The following is a 22,348-nucleotide window of genomic DNA, read 5'->3' as shown; positions in this document are numbered from 1 at the left end:
GTGATTTCTTTTTTCAGAACCTCAATGTAAAATTTACGTCAAACAATAATAATATTATTAGCAGATTTATCGGCCGGGACAAAAAACAAATTCCTTGGCTAGTTCTTTTAGTTTATGTTTGATACGAGAAATAGGTTTATGTTGGTTATTGTTAAGAGTAAAATGTTCTTTAGAATGTTGAATACGTATATCAACTATGTTCATTACTGATTTAAAAAAAGAGTCAAAAGATTTTTTGTCAGCTTTTTCCCGTTTTATCCATTTCAAACAGTAAGTATGGAGTGAGTCGTGGATGATATTACGACACTCATTCCAATTAATAATTGACGGGGGACGATATTTAGGTCCTTTACTGAGGAATGACTTTAACTCTCGGTCTTGAACGATGTTAAGGTCTCCGGTTATAACATGGGAAATGGGTCCATAAATGTATTCGGAGTTACTGCAATTACATGAAGTAGGTGTATTTTCACTGATATTAACATCTTTACACAATTGGCTATAACTAAACACAAATATCCGGGTAGATTTCTTGTCAATATAACAAATAAGAGGGAGCTCAGTATTATCAAAATATCCCGGAATTTGTTCTTTAACAGAATGGTCGTTAAAAATACCGGCAATATTTACAAAATCAAAACCTTTATTGACATACTTTATTTTAACAAACTGTTTTTCATGATCTTCAGGGCGATCAATTTTGGGAAACAGTTCAGAATAACAATATGCCATTATAATTTGAACGATTTCATACTTAGGACTGCTATATGAAATTGTGTTGAAATCCTCTAAAATTTTATTTAACTTATTAACCGGTAATGAACAGAGCTTTGTTAACAGATAATGTCTGCCGTTGTTTTTTGAAATAGAAATTAGGTCCGAAATATTGGTATGATTGGTCCGAAATTTTCTTTGATTGCGATTTTTTCTACGACCATGAGAACGGTTTTTACGAACAGTTTAAGAAACTATATCCAAAATGTTAACAGAATCGGTTCTTGATATATTACCAATTCCCATGATATTATCATTAAGACCGAGAGGGTAGACTGTCTGTAATTTTTTAATCCAATTTAATTCAATTATTTTCCGCGATCGTACAAACTTTGAATGAGATTCACCAGGCTGCTTATTTACTATATACATACATACATACATACATACATACATACATACATACATACATACCATACATACATACATACATACATACATACATACATACATACATACATACATACATACATACATACATACATACATACATACATACATACATACATACATACATACATACATACATACATACATACATACATACATACATACATACATATAAAAAAAATATCAGAAACCTATATTTCTCATTAAAACCTAGATACATCGATGGGACTTTTTTTTAAGAACCAATCCGTATGATAACAAGCTTCATTTCGAGGCTTTTATAGCTGACTATGCGGTATGGGCTTTACTCATTATTAAAGGCCGTACGGTGTCCTATAGTTGTTAATTTCTGTGTCATTTGGTCACTTGTGAAGAGTTGTCTCATTGGCAATCATACCACATCTTCTTTTTTATATTCAATGAAATTATACTTCAGTGCATCACTTAAGTACTTGTGTCAGGTCATTATGTACTCCGATAAAAAAATGCAATCGACAGTGTATTCCTTTAATAGTAATCTTTTGTTGTTGCCATCTATTAAATTAAAGTCTTACAATTTTTTTCTGATTCTCAATTGTTCAGGAAAATAGAATTGGACATTAGAAAGTGAAAATAATTCTTGTGAATTATGTTCGTTTTAAATTATTAAAAAAACAATCTGCTTTTCTCCGAAAGAATATCAGGAAATGGACATGATACTAACATTTCTATACTAGAATAGAATTATTTTCCATGAAACCTGGTGTCAAATTTTCGCACCCCCCTCCTCCCTGAAATAAAGTCAAATTGAATATTACATGCCTATAGTCAGTCTTTCTTTAGACCACTCTTGACAACCCTCGTTCTGTATTACGCCAAGATAAACCTTAAAAAGTGTATATAATTTGAGCTGCGTCAGAAAGCAATCGACAATATGCAAATAAATATTTATACATCTGTAATCATATTGCTGGCTGAAAAAATCTCTATGTAAAAACAAAAACAAGAAGCTTTATGATTGCAAATGAGACAACTATCCACTTAAGTTCAAATAAAGTAGACGGAAGCAATTATTGACATCCGTGCGACCTTCAACACTATAAAACCATACCATTTAGTCGACTATAAAAGGCCCGATATGAAAAACATTTGAAACAATTCAAAGTAATAAAACTTTAGGCCTAAATTTATAACAAAACAGTATGTAACAGTTTGAAATGGAAGTTTAAATAAGAACTCTACAAAACAGACCAGCATCACATTTTTAATTTCCAAAATTAATAAAAGTCTTATACATGAACATATAAACGTAGACTTACATAAGGTCGATTTCCATCCGACACAACTAATTTATAATATACATCCTTTTACTTTCGGGTATTTATTTGGGTGCTTCTAGTGAATGTAAGCCGTACAACAGTTTCGGGCGCATACAATTTTCATTATGTTTTTTTTTTCTACAGCAACCAACCATTCATTGCGATGACAATAAAACTTAAGCTTTGAATATTTTGGCTTTGCCGTATTTATTATTGATTAAGTTAATGTCGTTTCACTACAAACTGCTCTGAGTCTGAAAAGACCATATTTTGTGCTCGACCAGTAAAATCGAGCACAGATTTTACTCGACTAGTCTCGACATTGTTTCGACATTGTCTCGACAGTACTTAACTGTACTTAACTGTACTCGACTTTTGTTTCGACTTTTGTCTCGACTTTACTTAATAAGTCTGATTCAGTACTTGATGATCTTGGTGTAGTCTGAAATGGTCTCGACTCAGTCTCGACTCATTATCGACTAGTCTCGACCTGTCTTGACCTGACTACACTAGTCTTGACCTTCAAATTTAGTCCTGACTGGTCTGAATCAGCCCATCTTGCTAAATAAAATATAGATCTAATAAAATTCCAGTTAATGTGGTAGTTTGGTTCATTGCTGTGAAATTAAAGATTTAATTAATAGGTCAATAAAAATTTGATAAAATTAATCTTTAATTATTTCTATAACTTTTTCAAATCAACTTGGATTTTCATAAAACTCTACAGCTATCTCAATTATACTTTGATCTTACGGAATGCCAGGTTATTTGGTTGTTTGATTTATTGCTGTCAAATTTGAGGATTTAATTTATAGGTCAAAAAAGCTCAAATTTTCAGTCGTACTGAATTCAGATAGTCAACTTTAAAGTTGTTAATTTATTTTTCAAATTAACTTGGATGTTCAAATATCTATACAGCTATCTCAGTTATATACTGAACTTACTGAATCCCAGATCGTTATGTAGTTTGGCAAATCTAGGTACAAAAAGCTAGAATTTGCAGTTCGGACTAAATTCAGCTACTTATAAACCAGGTTTAATCCACTATTTTCTACATAAGAAAATGTTTGTACCATGTCAGCAATATGACAGTTGTTATCCATTCGTTTGATTTGTTTGAGTTTTTTTATTTTGCCATTTGACTACGGACTTTCATGTTGTTTTTTTTAATATAGATTTATAATTATAAAAAAAAAATTAACAGCAGACTAACTTTATTTTCAAAGAGCAACAATAATAGCCAAACGCGATAACGATTTTACTTTTATAGAATACTTTAATATCAGTTATCGATACTTTAATAAACAAATAAAATATCAAACTAATCGAGAGTTTATTTCTGATAGAAAATAACACTTGCTAAATAAGTGCATCAGAACCCTTTTTTTCTGAATTTACTTTTAGCCGAAACACTCAAACTTAAACATTGGAAGGTCAGGGGAGTATAACAACATATACACGTAAGACGCTATGTTACTAAAATGAGACACACACATGATAATAAGAATGAGGGTGTTATAATTTTTGTTTCTTAGTAACTTATTAATTGATAGAAAAATATGTGAAGATGATCATAGTCCAAAATCTATCTCAAAATAACACTTTTTTTCAGTGAAAATATGTAGAGATGAAAGATGTGAATTTGCATGAATTTTTCAGTAATCAGCAACAGTGTACAGTACAAACTTTGTATTTAAACAGAACTATAAAACTACAAACAAATGAAAATAAACGTAAACTTATTGAACCATAAGGACCAATGTTAAAATATCTACAAATAAGATGAGATATCGTGAACGTTTATAAAAATAGCTATATGGTCTAACAATATATACCTTTAAACCTTCAGTCTACAAGAAGTTAATAAAGTAGTTATAACAATATTACCTGGTGTTTACTTTTGGGGTACTCCGGGGGATTTTCATTAGATTATAATAAAATAATTTTTTTTTGCAAAATGCATCTCAATTGCATAATTTTACAAACTGTAAGATAATGTAATATGATGAAAAAAAAAAAAAAAAACACACCAAAACTAAAAAAACCAAAAACAACAACAACAACAAACAGAATAAGCATGATCATATTATTACAGGTGTGTTCTTGATATTGAACTTTTGAAGTAAAATATTTACAAAACAGTATAAAAAGTAGTTTGATACGTTTTGAAAAATTGCTGCCAAAATGTAAGTATCACTTTACTTATTTTCTTTTATTTGAATCATAACATTTTAATAACTTACTTAAACCAGTGCCAATGTTAATGATATCCACACACATATGATTTACCAATTCATTTATACTACACGATTGTCAAATTGGATGATTGACTATGCGCAATCTTTATCTTGTTTTAACAGGTGTAGATATTACACCATAACTTCACCAAGGTTTTTCTACAATCGTTTACATTTGTACTTACGACATTTTTGGAATTGATTATTTTTTTGACTAAGAAAGTATTATTTCTAAAGTATTGTTAATTCTATAGAATGAGTTTACGACGTAGAAGTGAAAATCATCTGGTCATGCGATTAAAAAGTTATTAAAGTAGTACTTTTGATAAACAGATTCAAACTCAGTTTTAAGTTTCGTCAGGATTTTGTTTGAGAAATTCTGCTTTTTATGTGTAGTACAACTTTGTCGTTTATCTTATTAGTTTATTTAACGTTATTGGTGTCCCCTTTATCACAATTGTATGACCATATTTTGTTTTAAATATAAGAGGTACCAAAAAGGTTATTTTTCTAATGTTTTATTGAAATACATGACGTTCAATTATTAAGCCAATGTAATATATATATATCTTTTTAATATTACATTGGAGTAGAAGAAATATGTTGTTTGTTTATAACATTACAACAAAGTAGTATTGAAGGCAATTTTTATTTTTGAATTAATTAACCGTTGACGAAAATATAAACACTCTGTCTGATATTGTCTGGACACTTTCTTTAAGATGTTTGAATATGTCTGAATACATGCAATTTGAAAATTCAATGTAAATAAATACTTGATTTTCTAATGGGACTTTTTAAATCTCCTCATATGTATCTAGGGCTTTATGGATAAAGCCTCTAAAGTACAGCCCCATTATTTTCTATTGTTTAATTTTGCAATTGCAAGCATTCATACATATTTTGTCTAAAATTCAAGCACACAAGTTCCCGAAACTTTAGAAGAAGGAAAACAGGCAGTTCTGATCCAAACAACAGGGCAATTATACTATCCTTTCTAAAAGTCAGTTTCCTTTTATATCTTATAAGAAATTTTCAAAAAGGGTTCTACAGTAAAAACAAGTCAAAACACTTTCATTTCGTACCAATATTACCGAAATGTTTAACTTAATGACCAAGTTATAGCTATGCGTAAGAACTATACTTTCGCCTAGTCGTTGTCATAGATGCATACCCCTTGTATATATTAGAGATTCCAAGAGAACATTGTAACAGACGGAGACTAACTACCATGATGTTGATATTTCTAACTCATTTTGTTTTCATTAAAATATAAGAAAAAGTGTCCAACAGTGAACACATCAGGCTCCGTGGCACCAGGAGGCCATGTTGAAGACCATACTCTGACCTTTAATTGTTAACTTTTAATACATTGTGACATCGATTAGAGTTGTTTCCTTTGCACTCATACCAACATCTTCCTATTCTTATATGAATTATATTACATATTTTCCTGTTGTTTTATCTATGTCTATTTTGATTTAAAAATGCATATATTTACAAAATCGTTCAACTGCAACAACTATAATATGTAAATCGATGTAATGAATGAGATGCAATCTTAACAACGAGGACCTAAAACTACACTAAACTATTTTTAAAATTTTTTTTTTAAATATAAAGATACATTTCTGCCAAGAATGGAATTATTCCGAATAAATACAAAATAATTCAACTAAAACGGATGCATATCAAAAATTAAGACATACTAAACTTCAGTCACATATTAAATAGTCATAAAGGTTTCGTGAAGATTATTTCATTACTTTACAATATTACCGGTTTTGTTTCAGTTGTAAAAGATACGCACAACATAGCACAAAGCATTCATGAAATTTATCGGAATGTTATTTTATTTAAAATTGATAGATTTTATTTTGATATATAGCGTATTAAATCTGTTTGTAATGCATTCGATTATGAATTTATTATTTGAACTTTTGTTATGCTTTATAAAACACGACAAAAAATCTGTTTGTTTATATGGTCGGGTACATGTATTCTGAATTGAATATATTGCTATCAAACAAGGTCCCTTACATGCTCGTTAAAATATACTGGTCAATAATTTGCTGTACATGATTTGGCTTAGAGTAACAACAAGCAGATACCAGTTTAAGAGTAAATTTCAGTAGCTTTCTACATGTATAAGACATTTTTGGTTGGTTCTTGTAATTGTTCATAGAAGTTTTGAATAAGAATATCCATGGTGTACAGTCACTTTTTTATAACTCATACAGTCCACATGGCTATATATAAAAGTATTCCAAATACACATTAAAATCTATATTTAATTATTGAAATACACTAATTAAGTAAAAACTATTGATAACTAAATCATTTTGATTTAAACTATACAAAACATGCATAATGATAAATTTTAAAGACAAGTTTTAATTTCATGTATGTGTCAGTTAGTTTATGTTTTTCCAATACAGTTATCTCTTAATGAAACTATATGAAATTTTTATGAACTATAATTTCAACATTATATAAGGAAATAAGTGACTGTCGTTATGGTATCAAGAATATTGAAACGCACACAGATATGTTTTTGGTACTTAGCATTTGGTAAGTCAAATCGTAATGTACTCATGTGAATGTTTCTATTTGTTTACATAATGGGTTTCGTTGTCAGTCTGTCAAACGTTTCTAACAATGTAGAGAGTATAAACTTTCCCTTAAAGATAAGATGGTCTACGATCTTCTACACACAATTTAGATGTGTTTTCTTTAAATTACCTCCACTTTAACATGTATATTCAATAATGAGTTTATTTTCTATAAATTTACCGATGATTAAAGGTGGAATTTACGCGCGACTGGATTGACACATGATAAGCCTAGTATCTTTGACAACCACTGGGTCTATGCAAATGATGGTCGACATTTCATCAAGAAGGTATTACCAAGCCAAGTAATCCAACTTTAAAATTTAGTACTGTTCGTGATTAAATCACGAAAGGTATTAATTTTTTTCATATTTTTTGTATTAGGAAAGTAATAAACTGAAAATTAAGATATAGTTATGGTCAATGTAACTGCAAAACAAACGCATGAAAAGGTTGCTCAAAAATAATAATCGATTATAGTTACACTTTTGTCATGATTTACTTTTATTTTGGAGTATACACATTTACTGCAGCTTATGAAATATATAATTTCAAGGGAAAAGTTATTGAGAGCACCAATACACCAGCGATCGAATTTACTTGTAAAACTTCCCAACGTCCAATTGGAGATAGTATAGTGTTTCTCCTGAACGACAGAACTACAAATGTCATGCGCGTCCATGGTGGAAAATGTTACGATAACCATGGAGAATGCACAAACTGTACTTGTTTACTTGATCACAATAACATAACTTTCACATGGATGTATACTATGACTGTTCCCTGTCACAACTGTACATTTGGAGCTGACATGAGCTTTAGAAATGAAGGAAAAACCAGGAACGTTTACTTATACATGATATACAACTGCAAAGGTATTTCAAAATTACGTTGTCACTCATGGTTTAGGTTACGTTATGCCATTCGACCTTGCAATTCCATCAAAATCTTGATACAATTTGAATATTCGAGATCTGTAAATTTTAATTTTCTACATTATTAACTTGCAGCAAAAAAGGAAACAATAACAAAAACACAAAAAATAAAACTTTTACACAGATGAACGTTGATGATTATATAAAAACCCTGTGACTGATCAGAACAGGATGCATTCATACTTTGACACACACATAAACGCACATGAATATTCTTGTCATGTTCTATACAGTAACTTTTTTCCATCACAATTAGAATTGCCAAAGAAACTGATTCCATGATATATCAATAAATTCAAGCGAACATGCTTTTGTAAAAGAGTATTTTGCAATAAAGTTCAGAAAACAATAAATATATCCACGACCTTAAGGAAACATTTGATTTCTTTTATTGTATTTTATAATAAATTGTAAATTTAACATATGCTATAATTTGCTTTAGAGTTAGGGCCCTTTCAAACTGAAACACAAGTAGTTCATCATGATACAGCACAAGGGAAGGGTAAGTTAATGATTACAAAAATACTTCAATGAAGCTTGACACATCTGCAATAATTAAACATGCAAAACACCAACGTAAGTTTATAATTTTAGAAAATTCAAGATTTGTGTTACACAGATATTCTACTTTAGAAAAAAGTGATATATATTTTTTTTATTGGCCTACAACTAGCTTTCGGTAATTGTGAATAGCTGGTTCATTGGCCTTGCTTTGTGTCAATCAGATGATGTACTGTTTAAAATGAGTTTTCACATTAAGTCCTTTTACTCTGTTGGTCAAGATAGGTTTTGCAAACATTTGTTGCACCAGGTCACTTTTATTAGTGCCAGTCTCAACACATATTTTGCTGGTATCTCATTTGTTGATTTTTTTTCTTTTGTGGATTGTTTTATACATACATCAGGTTGCACCATTGAATTGTTTTCGTTGTTTATGTCTGGAACCTTTTAAGCTTTTTATACGATATGGTTGAAGCCATTGGATGGCATACATATACTACAATCTATGTCGTTTGGCCTCAGTTGGAGAGGTGATTCGTTTGTAATTATTTAGCAAGATTGAATGTTCTTGATTTCGAGAAATTTTCTCTAAATTGAGAACTGCAATCGGTGATAGTGCGCTAGCGTGCCCGTATAGACTGATGGAGGTCTCTTGTTTTATTACCGGCAACAGATATATGTGTTTACTTTACTAAAAAGAATGAAGCATTTACTGAAAACACTGATGGGCCAAAGTTTTGAATAATGTGTAAACATGTATTGATTAGTATTATTTTGGTTGAGTTTGTTTCAATTGGTTGATTGGTAGATTGATAGATTGATATGGCGATGACAACTTTCAGAACTGTTGACTGTATTATGACGACAAATGTTTATTGCTTGACATGCTGTATTGTCTATTCAAGTCAAAAAGTCAACGCCTAGCCTGACAGAATTTGAAGTCGCATTCTCAGAGTTTACAAACTACTAAGATCAATTGGTCACTCGAAATCGAATGATTCCGTTCATCAAAAAAGAAACAACACTTGCAATTTTAAAAAGCTATATGATATTTGCAGTTTTAAATTTAAAAATAAAATGGTTGAAGACAATGAAATGTTACTCCAATTATTGCAATGATTACCCATTATGTCTGTTTGTTTTGCTAACACATAGTTGTCATTATACTTGTGTTAATTACGACTGTCAAACAAGTGAGAGGTTTGTCTAGCTATAAAACCAGGTTTAATTCGCTATGTTCTACGTACAAAATGTCTGTGCAAAGTCAGAGAGTTGTTTTCCATTCGTTTGATGTGTTAGAGCTTTTAATTTTGCCATTTGATAAGGGACTTTCCGTTTTAAATTGTTCGTGGATGTTTTTATTTTACATTTTTTTTAAATATGTTTAATGTCAATATATAGTCATAAGGTACCGATCATTTCAATTTAGCATATCAATATTTGTTTTCCATGATTTATATTGGTTGAAAACTACAAATTACATGATGTTATTAATTGAATGTTTTCTATTAATTTGTTTATTAAGCGTATTTGGTTTCTATAAAATGCGATTTTGTTTTGATTCTTCGTGCAAGTTTTTCTCTTCATTTTTGTGTCTTCTGAAAAAATAAAGAAACGTCATACTTTGAAACCAATAAAATAATAAATTTCAGAATCCTGATTTATCATGAAAACACACTGCTGTATCCGATGTGTCCGAGAATAATTGAACATTGTCAAAGTTATGTAAAACATTTCATAAACGGTTTTTGGAATAGAAATGGAAACAGTGTTGTGACTGGCCTTAACAAACTGCAACTTCATTTGAAAGTTGAAAAATCTAAAATAGTATTTCAAACTACTGAAATCTATCAGGCAATATGTCTAGACACACATAAATAATGAACGGTACGATGAATATTCCATAGAAAAACTACATTTTAATATTAAAATAATCAAAATGGAAAAGTTTCAACTAGATAAATTAACTAATATCTTGATATTTTATGAGAAGCATTTTTAGGAGTACACACAGTTTTACTAAAGGTTATGGATAAGTAAACCTGGCAAAAATGTTCATGCAATTCTTTCTGACCGTTATGATCATTTATCTATTTCATTCAGTTAGATTTTGACCAAGTAAAAACCCCAATAAATTCTAGACTATATCATCTTTCGCATATTTGTATTTTTAAAAACGAAACGTAAATACATAAACCTCCTTTTATATCTTATATTTAATTTTTCGACAGATATGAATGGTGGATTTTTAATTCCTCTCATAATTTGTATCATAGCAACAGTTGTATCCTTGATAATCACGATTGCGGTGTTGACAAGAAAAAAGATCAGATCGTGCACTGAACAGCCAGGTAAATTAAAACAGAATCACAACACTGCAATGAGGAAAAGAACAATTCAAAGATTATGTTGATTTAACCAGGGAGCTTTCAGCCTGATTTAATGTGCGTGTTTTAACTTAATTTTGTTCATGACAATGAAAATATGTGTCACCCGTAAATAAAAATAAAATCTACACAGCATGGAGATATATTCGTTAGTATAACAAAAAAAAAACTTACAGAAAACACATATGTATGGCTATATGTATTTCGTAAAATGCAAAAGTTTGACAAATGCTACACACGTATTTAATTAAACCTTACATTAAAATAGGTCACACTAATGTCTTTTTGTTACACACTTTCAAACCTATGTAAAATTAAAATCAACTAAGGTGTAATTTTAAGGTTTTTCATCTTCGGAAATAGACATTTGATTACGTTTCATTTGAAATTTAAAATCTAAATTTTTACTTATTGCTTGAAATTAAAAATATAAATATATTTCTTTACGAAAATAGAGGATATAGCAGGTGCTGATCAAGAATTACTAGCAAATAGAGGTATGGTTAAATAAGATCATATGTTTTATCAAAGAATATTATCTATGTTACGGTAAACAAAAGACAATAAGTAAAATCAATTTCAAAGAATAAAAAAAATATATAACTATTTGTGAATCATTTGTACCAGTTTCGAGATCCATGGTACTAAAGAGAGACATAAAAGCGAGGCAAAAGATACAAGAGGGACATTCAAACTTATCAATCGAAAACAAACTGACAACGCCATGGCTAAAAAAGAAAAAGACAAACAGACAAATAATAGTACACAAGATACAACATAGAAAACTAAAGACTAAGCAACACGAACCCCGCCAAAAACTGGGGTAACCTCAGGTGCTCCGGTAGGGTAAGCAGATCCTGCTCCACATGTGGCACCCGTCGTGTCATATTATTACAAAGCCGGTAAATAGTCTAATTCGGTAGGTCCTACTCGTGAAAAGGGAACACGATTCTAGTTACGACACAAGGAACATATCCGATATCATCTGTGAAACGGATATTCCGTAACGGTCAACCAACTCGTGATGGCGTCCGTAAAATATACGAAGGGATTATTTCAACTTCACCAATTGGAACTATTGGTTAAATAGCTTCATTGTGAGTAGCCACACTCTATCAAGGAAATCATGATAAGAAATACAAGCCCCGGGGATATGGTATCAATTTGGAGATATATACTCCGTATGCAGGCGCTGCTGGAATGTTGCTACATAGAAATTGAAAATTCACAATTTTGAAGGTGAAATCATCTCTTTTGTCATGAAGTTTTGTTTTAAACAGACCCTCATTGTCAATTTCAATATGTATGTCGAGATATGAGGCAGACTCATAACAATAAAGGAACAAGTCCATAAGAAGAGGGGCAAAATTGGTTCCCATGGGAATGCCGATAGTTTGTTGAAAAACACGTCCTCCAAACGTAACAAATAGGTTGTCAATCAAGAATCAAGCATCTTGATAATGTCAGTTTCAGAAAAAATTTGTTTGAATAAGAGTGATTCTTTACAAAGTAGGATTTATCCCTCCATAAGACAAAATACGTGTATATACGTTGGCTATTTTTTTTTGTATGAAACAAAGCAATACCAACTCTTTCAATTTGTTTTTCAGTTTGGAATGGGGTATACTTGTGTAAAGTGTAGAAAAGTCAAATGTTTTAATACTATTGACATAATCTGTTAAAGTCAACAAAAAAAAAAAACTCACCGCAGAAATGATTATCCAAAATTCATGTTCAACCTTTATTTGTATTATATGTTCGGGATTTTGTAAGGCAATAAGAAAACTAATTTAAAAATAAATACCAAATGATTACATTTTGTGTTAAAAGATGTACCTACATGTCAGATACACTGGTACCAGTGTTGAGTGATACATGACTGAACAGCAAACTGAATCACATTACAGTATACATGGTTTTATTTTGTCAGTTTGATGAATTGATATTTCTTACTAGCTTATGCATGTTATGTAATGGTGCCAATCAGGGTTTCCGCTGGCGATTAAAATTCATTATTGGCGAAAGACTTTGGCGAAAGAAATATAACAGTTCGACTTCGTCCATCTTGTTTATTTTTTTCGAGTTTCTCGGACTTTTTCACTGATCAGACAATACTGGGATTTCACCTTGAACTCGTCACACGTTACGATTTTGACAGAAAATCAATAATCAGCTGATTGCATTTTATAGCTAGCGGCAACAATGTATACTTTTAACTCTGCATCAAAAACAACATAAAGCACATTATTTTAAAAAATCAAGTTCGTAAACAAAACAAAAGTATATATGTAACCTTTTATTAACACGTGGCTACAGATCGAATTCGTTGAAATGATGTTGATGTTAATTCAAACAAGGAATCAATCCGAATTGAATAATTAAATAATTGTTGCCTTAACTAAATTCATATACACTTCTATAAGATTTTAAACGTCTGCTCAACTTTGTTTAAAAAGTAAATGGGAACTATATCGAAGCACGGAGTAAAACTTCAAAACGCTCACATGATGATATTAAAAATACAATAACAATAACCTACGATACGAATTATCAAGTCCGTTAGTCCAAGTTAATTATGTAAAAAATGTATTTTAATTTCATTTAATCAAAATTGTGTACATTTTTGTCATTATGAATACAGAAAGGTATGGAGCAGCAGGATATTTAGTTACATAGTGTGAAGTCACCAGCACACTTTTGTAACGAAAAAAGTAAAATCACGAAAATACTGAACTCGGAGTAAAATTCAAAACGAAAAGTCCCTAATCAAATGGCAAAATCAAAAGCTAAAACACATCAAACGAATTGATTTAGCTTACCGACAAGCTCAATATGTGGTATTTATACTAGTACTATCGGCCAATCAAAGTGATTAAGTATTCGATATACTTAGTATTACTGTAAGAACATACTTCCATACATACACAAACAAATGCAGTTAATAACAACTTGTTAGCTTTGAATGTGTTTATGAATTTATTTCAATTGTTCATCGTCAATTTCTTCGTCTGTTGATACCTTTCAGATTTTTTTCAACACCGTGTTGATTTTATAAAGGAACGTAGCACAACTACTAACCGTGTATTAAATAAGTCCCACTGTATAACCCCATATAGAATATACACGGTCTCAACCCGGTTTGTTTAACCAATTATATTCCTAGAAAAGGAAAAGAGGTAAGATGAGTGTCTATCATAATAACTGTACAAATTTAGGCCCAACAAAAAGTTCACGGAATAATTAAGGTACAATCCCAGAGTCCCGGGAAATATTCTCATGCATCTCATTATACATGTAGAACTTATTTATAGGATTTATTGTTAATATGTTGTCGTCCTGATAATGTATGAAATCATTGCCACTGGATAAAGTCTTTTGTTTGCGTGTCTTTGGGTGATGCTCGAAATCAAAGTTTATAATATAAAACCTGAATACCAGTTTATAATTTCAAGAGCTTTTAAAAAATTAGAACTGGTGAAAAAAATGAAAGACAACCCTCCAGGAAGCCGGCTTTGCAATAACCTCATACATGATTAATATACTAAGGCATCACCACAGTTTATGAGAACAAAACAAATTACTTAGTAAACGATTTAATTAATTGTACTTATCTATTTGTTTACTTTTACTCTAAATGTGCATGAAATACTTGCCATTAAACATTAAGCAAGCAACAATCAAGAGTTTTTTTTTTTTATTTGTTGCTAATCAATTTTGCAATTATGCTAAATATAAATAATTGGCGTTGAACAAACTAGTGCTAATAAACTTTAAACTCTGTTCCATTTTTTGGTTCGTGTAATAGTGCCTAAAATACTTCAGGATTTATAACTTTCCAATGCGGCTTTTATCTTATTTAGAATCCAAACGAAACCCGACATCTTCAATTGTGTCCCCTAAATGGAATTACCGTAAATGTTATTGACGTAACTGAGAACATAATAGCGCTTAAATTTATGGAGTTCAGGCGTTTTAAAGTGGAAACGTTTTTGCAAATACCAATTATCGGGCACATTTGAGGGGGTGGGGGGCTATGAAATCGGACACGTTTGGTCGTTTTCACGTTAGGGGGAAATACACACGTTTGGGGGAATCGGAAACGTTTGGTGGGGGGGGGGGGGGGGGGGGGGCGGGGGGACACGTTTGAGAGTCTTACATATATATCCTTTAAAATGAATATATGTATGTTATATCCAATTATTGTCTTTTGACATAAGGAGAAATAAACCCAACCGTCCTAGTATCTGATAATATATATTCGTAATAAGATGGTAAATATTACTCCAACATAGGCAAAATACGAAAAAGAAAATAAAATGAAAACAATATGCTATAAATTGCATACGTTAGAAGAGCTTTACAAGATATTCCTTCATCAGGAACGCTCAAAGCTGAATATACGAAAAACGAATGATGTTTAAGAACCGAAACAGTGAATAGCTATATGACCAAATATCCAACTGTATCTAAGGTAAATTTTACCCTAGGTAGTTGTATCCTTAGTTTCAGTTAATTCCTAATCATTCACGACTCAATTCACCCGATGAAACAAGTATTTGTTCGAAAAGAATTATTTTTATATTCGGTGTATATATTTAAAGACATTTATTTTATATTTTGTTATAATAATAAAAAAACGGAAAATTTTAGATTGTTTTTCTTAAATATTCATCTGATATATATCGAGATGTTTTTGGTCACTACTTGCTATTAGCGTCTATAATTGCTACACTATATTTTACGTATTTTATACTCTAATGATAAAGTAAAAACATAAAAAGAGACCAACGAAGTCTTAAATTTACCCAACTAAATAATAGATTGATTGGACTACTTGTATTTATATCGAATTCTTATATTTGAAGAGGTTATGAGAGCATTTTTTGTAGTTACATACTAAGAGGTCGGTATTTTTGTTATTTTACTTTTTGCAAAAATGCACGTTTAGGTTTTTATTTTACCTTAACATTCTTGCTGCCAGTAGTTTAACAAGGTTGCATTCCTTGTGCCAGAAAATACGACAGCTTTAAATCTGACGTTACATGACCAACAATGACATCATTCGATATGTGACGTTACGCTGTAATGACCGTTACATTTTGATCCCATTGAAGAAAAATAATACACTGTTTAATCTTCGGTCTTTTAATTGAAAGTGATACAGCAATGATGAGAAGCTTGAAACAATTAAACCATGGACAGATATGTTCCTCCGGCACAGACGGTGTAGAAACATGTATCTCTCCGGAGGGTTAATATCTCCCAATTTGGTATTGTTTTCAACGATAAGGGACGTGATTACTTACGTTACAATAGAATACGATTGTCTCAATGAGATACTAGTTATGTATTTTTTTTTAATTGTATACAGAACTTCTGCTGATAAAATCGCAGATCAATGGACTATAATACTCCACTCCCAAACATAAACATGTATGTATAGTTCTAATGCAATTATTTTTATGGCTCTGATTGAAAGAAGGTAAGCGTAAAGTTATCTATCTCCTTGTCTGTAACTAAAGAACCGACATTTTGAATTGCGGAATATATTGACATGTAATGTCTACAATAATTAGCCAAAAAACTCACATGTGCACCCATAAATCTTCTTTTTATCAATTTTAATTACATTCTGAAGCGGCCAATAAGCCAGACAACGCCCGGTGTTTACGTTTGACGCCGGAAGCATATATATGACGTCACCTAGTTTGGGGCCATAGAAGATAACATCTTTTCGTGGAATTTTCTTTAATGAACATTTGACACTGACAAATGATTTAAATTGAATTATGTACTTGTTTTGGACGTCCATCGGTATTTTTACTGTCGCAAATTCCCGTTTACCTGTCTCCGCTACGCATCGCCAGGTTAACTAAATTTGTGACTGTAAAAGTACCGATGGACGTCTGCATAGCTTCAAATACAAAACAGCATCTCTTAAATCAACTTACTTTTGACGAAGTGGTATTTCCGTGAATTACACTACAGAATACTCCAAAAATTGTGTCTGATTGAGCTGTATTCAAAACTGATTCTTTAGAACATCAAACTCTATATTAACTAATGCATTAAAACAATTCAGAATTTGGGATGATTTAGAAAAGCTTAAATGGTCCGGTTTTTAACAAAAAATCTATCGTTATTGAAGTAGTATTGAACAATATCGGATGTTTAAATATAAGTATTTGATATAACTGGAAGAAATTTTAGCACAGTTAATCATATATATATTTATTTTATTCTAAGCCATTCTAAGTCAAAGTTTGCATAGGGTATGGGTAATGTTTTCCTTTTTTTTTTATAAGAATGGATTTGACATACAACTTCTAGATTTTTAAGACACTAAAACATATTTGCACTGCAGAAATGTATATTAGTAATAATAATGCATGTATTTCATTTGGATGCTCGTTATTTAAACAAAACGTGGTCTAAAAATGTTATCTGTATCCTTCATTTGTCAAATTTGGGTGGAAAAAGGTAAGGATAGTATCTTTCATTGCCATAAATAAACTCATCATAGATACCAGGATTGAAATTTAGTATTTACGACAGACCCGCGTTTCGTCTACAAAAGACCAAATACAGCTAAGGTAATCTATTCTTGAGGTAGAAAAGCCTTAGTATTTCAAAGTATTGTAAACTGTCAATTTATTATTATGACCATATCAATGACAATTCAAGTCAACAGAGAAGTGCTGACTACTTAATGTATAGTACAAAACAAAAATGATCTCGATGTTTCAAAACTTGAGACGTTCTTGAAATCCATGTGATATGTCGGCTTATTAACTCACGCATACTGTTATAGATGATAGTGAAGGAAATGTGTATAACAACAACTGTTCAGTCATTACTTTCCATATACAAGTACCGTATTTCCACCAAAGGCGACGTCACTGACCATACGATGTCGACAATTGACAAGTACAATAGTATGGACGTTATATTCCCGCGACAATCTCAACAAATATGTCAGTTTCAAATGTTAAAAGAGGTGGAGATCCACAAAATAGCAGTTTGTATTTTAGATGAAAACTGATTAAACAAATAATTTTATGAATTCAGAGATATTAAAGATTGTTTACAGGAAACCTAGATGTTCGTCAGTATTTCAAACTATGCACAGTTAAATGTTAAGCATGTTAATACAAGGAACACTTTGGTAAGATTTGCGAATCATTTTATTGCTTTTGGAATCAATCAGACATTTATCGAAAAAGATGTTTAAACAAATAATTTACCTTTCACTAGTAGTACACATACAATTGCAGCATATATCATTGTAGCTTTTCCCCTGTTGGCTAGACTCATCTGAAAACATAGATGTTCGGTGCATATTACATGTTGTACAAGTTAAACTCTATTTCTATGAATGCAGGTACACGCGTTTTTTTTGTTTTTTTTTTATGTATATAGAATATTGCAATTGTTGTTCACGATTTCAAATCTGTTACTTTTAATTCATCAAATCGGTAGTTTTTAAAGTTATTTATCATAAAATTGATAAAAGTACCAAACAAAAATCTCTTAATTTTCATTCAAGTCACTCGTATAGATCAAAGACAAAACTGAGTAAAACTAAAAATACAATCGATAAACCTCACAGATCGACAATAAATGAAAGTCGAAATATTTGAATAATTGATTGGAATATTGTACAGATACTTTTCGTTTAATTTGAACTGTGAAATAAGAAAGAAGTAATGATTAAAAAGAAGCATGTGAAAGCTAAAACAACTGTTGGAAAAGAAAAAAAAATATATAAATCAAAGACTGACTGTTTAGGTAGATAACAAGATAGTTGTGTTTCACTCCGGAGGATAAAGTTTGACGTTCTTGTCAGTTTTTATGGAATTTCCTTTTTTCAATTTTCATTACATTTCAGTATTTTGCTTTTCTTTTTAAATACCTTGAAATTACGTAAGAAAGTTATTAATTAAGTTTCGTTTTTTCATCTGATTCAATAAATATATATTTTACAGCATCCCAGAGTAAGGAATATCTTTGATTTTAGATCTAAAAAAGAAAGAAAAAAACGAAAAAAAAGGAGGCGTGGTATAATTGCCAATGGGACATCTATCACAGTCTAAGATTTGAATTTAGGCAAACATCAGTCACTGTACAGTCTTCAACAATGAATCTAACTGATATGAGATAAGCAGCTACAAAAAAAAATACTCAAACTTGACAAAATGAGTCACAATTAAAAAAAAAAAGCAACAGCAAAATGATTGACACATTGATAAACAGTTAAAATACATGCAACTGACAGCAACCAAAGACAACCTCTGAATGACAGGCTCAAAAAATTGGACAAGTATTCAAGAGTGGCAGGGCTAGATGTATTTGCTTTCACCTAAACCATTCCTTAACATGGGACAAGTGATAACATGTGAAATACAAGTTAAAACACGTAATCTTTATTTATTAAAACACATTAATAATATCCACTTTAATAGTATGAAGATTAAGTAGTAACAATACAATTACTGTAAATAATGAAAATAAAACTACTAATTATACAAACGATTGATAGTATGCGTACATGTACCTATCAAATTGGCTTTTTCATATTATTAATTTGCTATATCATCAGTGTAACTTGAAAAAGAAAACAAATATATAGATAGTGAAATATGCTAACTTATATGTAGGGAATTGAACATTATTTTTATAGAATATATTAGGTATACTTTCGTAAAATAGAGCAACCGTAAATAAAAATTAAGACATGTGGAATAATTGCAAATTAGACAACTTTCCACCAAAGCTCCAATGAAGTTGATGTTAGCAATAAATAGGCAACCGTAAGGCCTCAAACAATGAGAAACGTATTGTCAACTATAAAAGGGCCCGATATGAAAAATTTGAAACAATTTCAATTGAAAAACTAAGTCTATACACAGATTAGTCAATTAGGATAGAAACAAACTAAAGACAAAAAAGCAAAATGCCGTCTTAAACAAAAGACAAAAGTGTATATTGATATGCCAAGCTCTAAATCGTCTTGCACTATGTATAAAAAGTAAAATCACAAAAATTCAAAACGGAAAGTCCCTAATCAAATGGCAAAACCAAATGATAAAACACATCAAACGAATAGACAACAACTGTCATATTCCTGACTTGGTACAGGCATTTTTGAATGAAGAAATGGTGGATTGAACCTGGTTTTAAAGCGCTAAACCTCTCGCTTGTATGACAGTCGCATCCCCGAATTGATTTACTTATTAACATCAGCTAAAAAGTGTTTTCGTGTAATGAAAGGTTTCATTCCCATGAAAAGACAAAAAGGAACAAAATAATCATGATAATTCGAAGGTTAAGATTAAGTTAGGGCAACAAACGCGAAAGTTTCTCAAAATCAGAAAACTAAATAAACGAACAGATAAAACGTATCCGATAAGTTACACTTCTGTAAATATAGACAAATCAAATCCCTATAGGAAATCCTATTATGGCTAAAACTTTGCCACTTTTATCTTGAAGTTTCGTGAAACAATTATATTCTTAAATGGGAAATTTAAATGCACTATTCTTTTTTTCATGGGTCGAAGCATAGGGTTGTGTGGAATATGTTCGACATTTATACTACATATCCCTTTACTTTATGTCTTCTTCATAATACAATTTTACCGCTATGTGCATGTTATCAGATAACATACCCAAATTATCTCTCTGTGAGATAAAACATACAGACCATAATTGGGAACCAGTACGTAAACAAAACAAATTTTATGACTATAACATACCAAAAGAGGCGTTGTTGTGAAACAGCTGTATTTACAAAGTGCAATCTGTGTTGAGACTGTTAAGGGAGAGTTAATCTAGAACTGTACTGATTTTCATTTTCTGGCAGGATGGTTTCTGAAATATTCAGATTGAACTGTATTGTGACATAGACATACATACTTTGATTATAAAGTCGATCTCGATATATTACGCTAGAGCAACACAAAAAAGCTAAAAAAAAAATTAAAAACCTTTTGAAAATTAAATAAAAAAATTTTCAGAAAAAACAAAAAAACTTCGAGATTTACATTTATCGACAGATTGATGAATTGAATTTTATTAAAGAAAATTTACTTTTTTCTAGGACTATCAAAAGTAATCAGTGAAGTTATTTATTTGAGATATAATCCCAGTAGCACAGTCAGACTTGCGTCAACGTATTAAATGTACTTAAACTCGTACAGTTTTGTAAGTTTCGAAACCAGTGGAATTTTAGTGAAAACTATATGTGGTAAGTATAATTTCAGTATCTGCCCGTAGTGTTTAAATATGAGATTAATATCTAGAGCTATCTTTCATTGATCATCAACAGCTGTAGTTCAACTATTCTTCATTCGAAAATTTAAAAAAGAATTAAAAAAAACATTTACATATGAAAATAATCGTTACATAAATCAACTTTGAGGACTAATACTGCACAATCTGCAAATTTATTTGGATATTACTAATGCCTTCGCGTCAACATACAACGGTTAATATATTATATAAGTATACCTTTAAAACTCTATTAGCTAATGCAGTTAATCCTGTAAGTGTAAACACCGTGATGCATTGCATGATGACTATATTATCTGTTGGAATCGTTTTACACTTATACTGGGGGTATTGTCATTTAGCTTATTATTGATTATTTCATGTAAGCATAAAACGTATCACCCATACTAAATCATTACACGATTAATAAAATATTGTATCAATCATAACAATGCGAACTAAAAATAGTAACGCAACTTCTATTTTTAGTTTTAATATGCATTATATTTTTTAAAAGTTATAATCGATGCTTTGATGCTTTCTGCCAACATTATTAAGTCTACTTTTTTTTTAACTTATTTTAAATGCCTGAACATTTAAATAACTTACATTTTTCAAGTATGTTCCCACGTTTAAGAAACAGTATGATACATATATTTACTCATTATACACAACTAATCGTTATGACTGATCATGCGCAGTGCTGGTATTTTAAACAGGTAAGATTATATCCAAATGGTTTTATCCTTGTTTTCCGATACAGTGTATGTCGATTTACATTTTGGATTAGATTATTTTCTAATATAAGTATGTATAATTTTAATGTATTGTTTATTCTATAGAATGTCATTGAGTATTTGTCAGTGAGTGTCTGCTTTTGATATTTGGTACAACCTTTGTGTTTATTTCATTGGCGTTAATAATGTGAGAACAAATTTTGAGCGT

General features: G+C 30.6%; 1 protein-coding gene across 3 annotated transcripts in view; it reads left to right on the top strand.

The window, feature by feature from the left end:
• The first annotated feature begins 4,579 nt into the window (after positions 1–4,579).
• Positions 4,580–22,348, top strand: part of LOC127718802 (uncharacterized) — a 35,798-nt gene continuing 18,029 nt past the window's right edge. Inside the window, exons 1-2 of one of the 3 annotated variants that reach the window (XM_052224868.1) lie at positions 4,580–4,648; positions 7,197–7,270. In XM_052224868.1, the coding sequence (XP_052080828.1) occupies positions 7,216–7,270 (55 nt within the window). In that variant the 5' untranslated portion in view covers positions 4,580–4,648; positions 7,197–7,215. Of the gene's footprint in view, positions 4,649–7,196; positions 7,271–21,224; positions 21,381–22,137; positions 22,211–22,348 lie in introns of those variants that run through there. The other 2 variants (XM_052224867.1, XM_052224869.1) reach the window with 2 other exon arrangements.

The sequence above is a fragment of the Mytilus californianus genome, unplaced genomic scaffold, assembly GCF_021869535.1.
Source record: "Mytilus californianus isolate M0D057914Y unplaced genomic scaffold, xbMytCali1.0.p SCAF_10, whole genome shotgun sequence".
Classification (NCBI taxonomy): Eukaryota; Metazoa; Mollusca; class Bivalvia; order Mytilida; family Mytilidae; genus Mytilus; species Mytilus californianus.
This window is presented reverse-complemented; position numbering and strand designations above follow the sequence as displayed.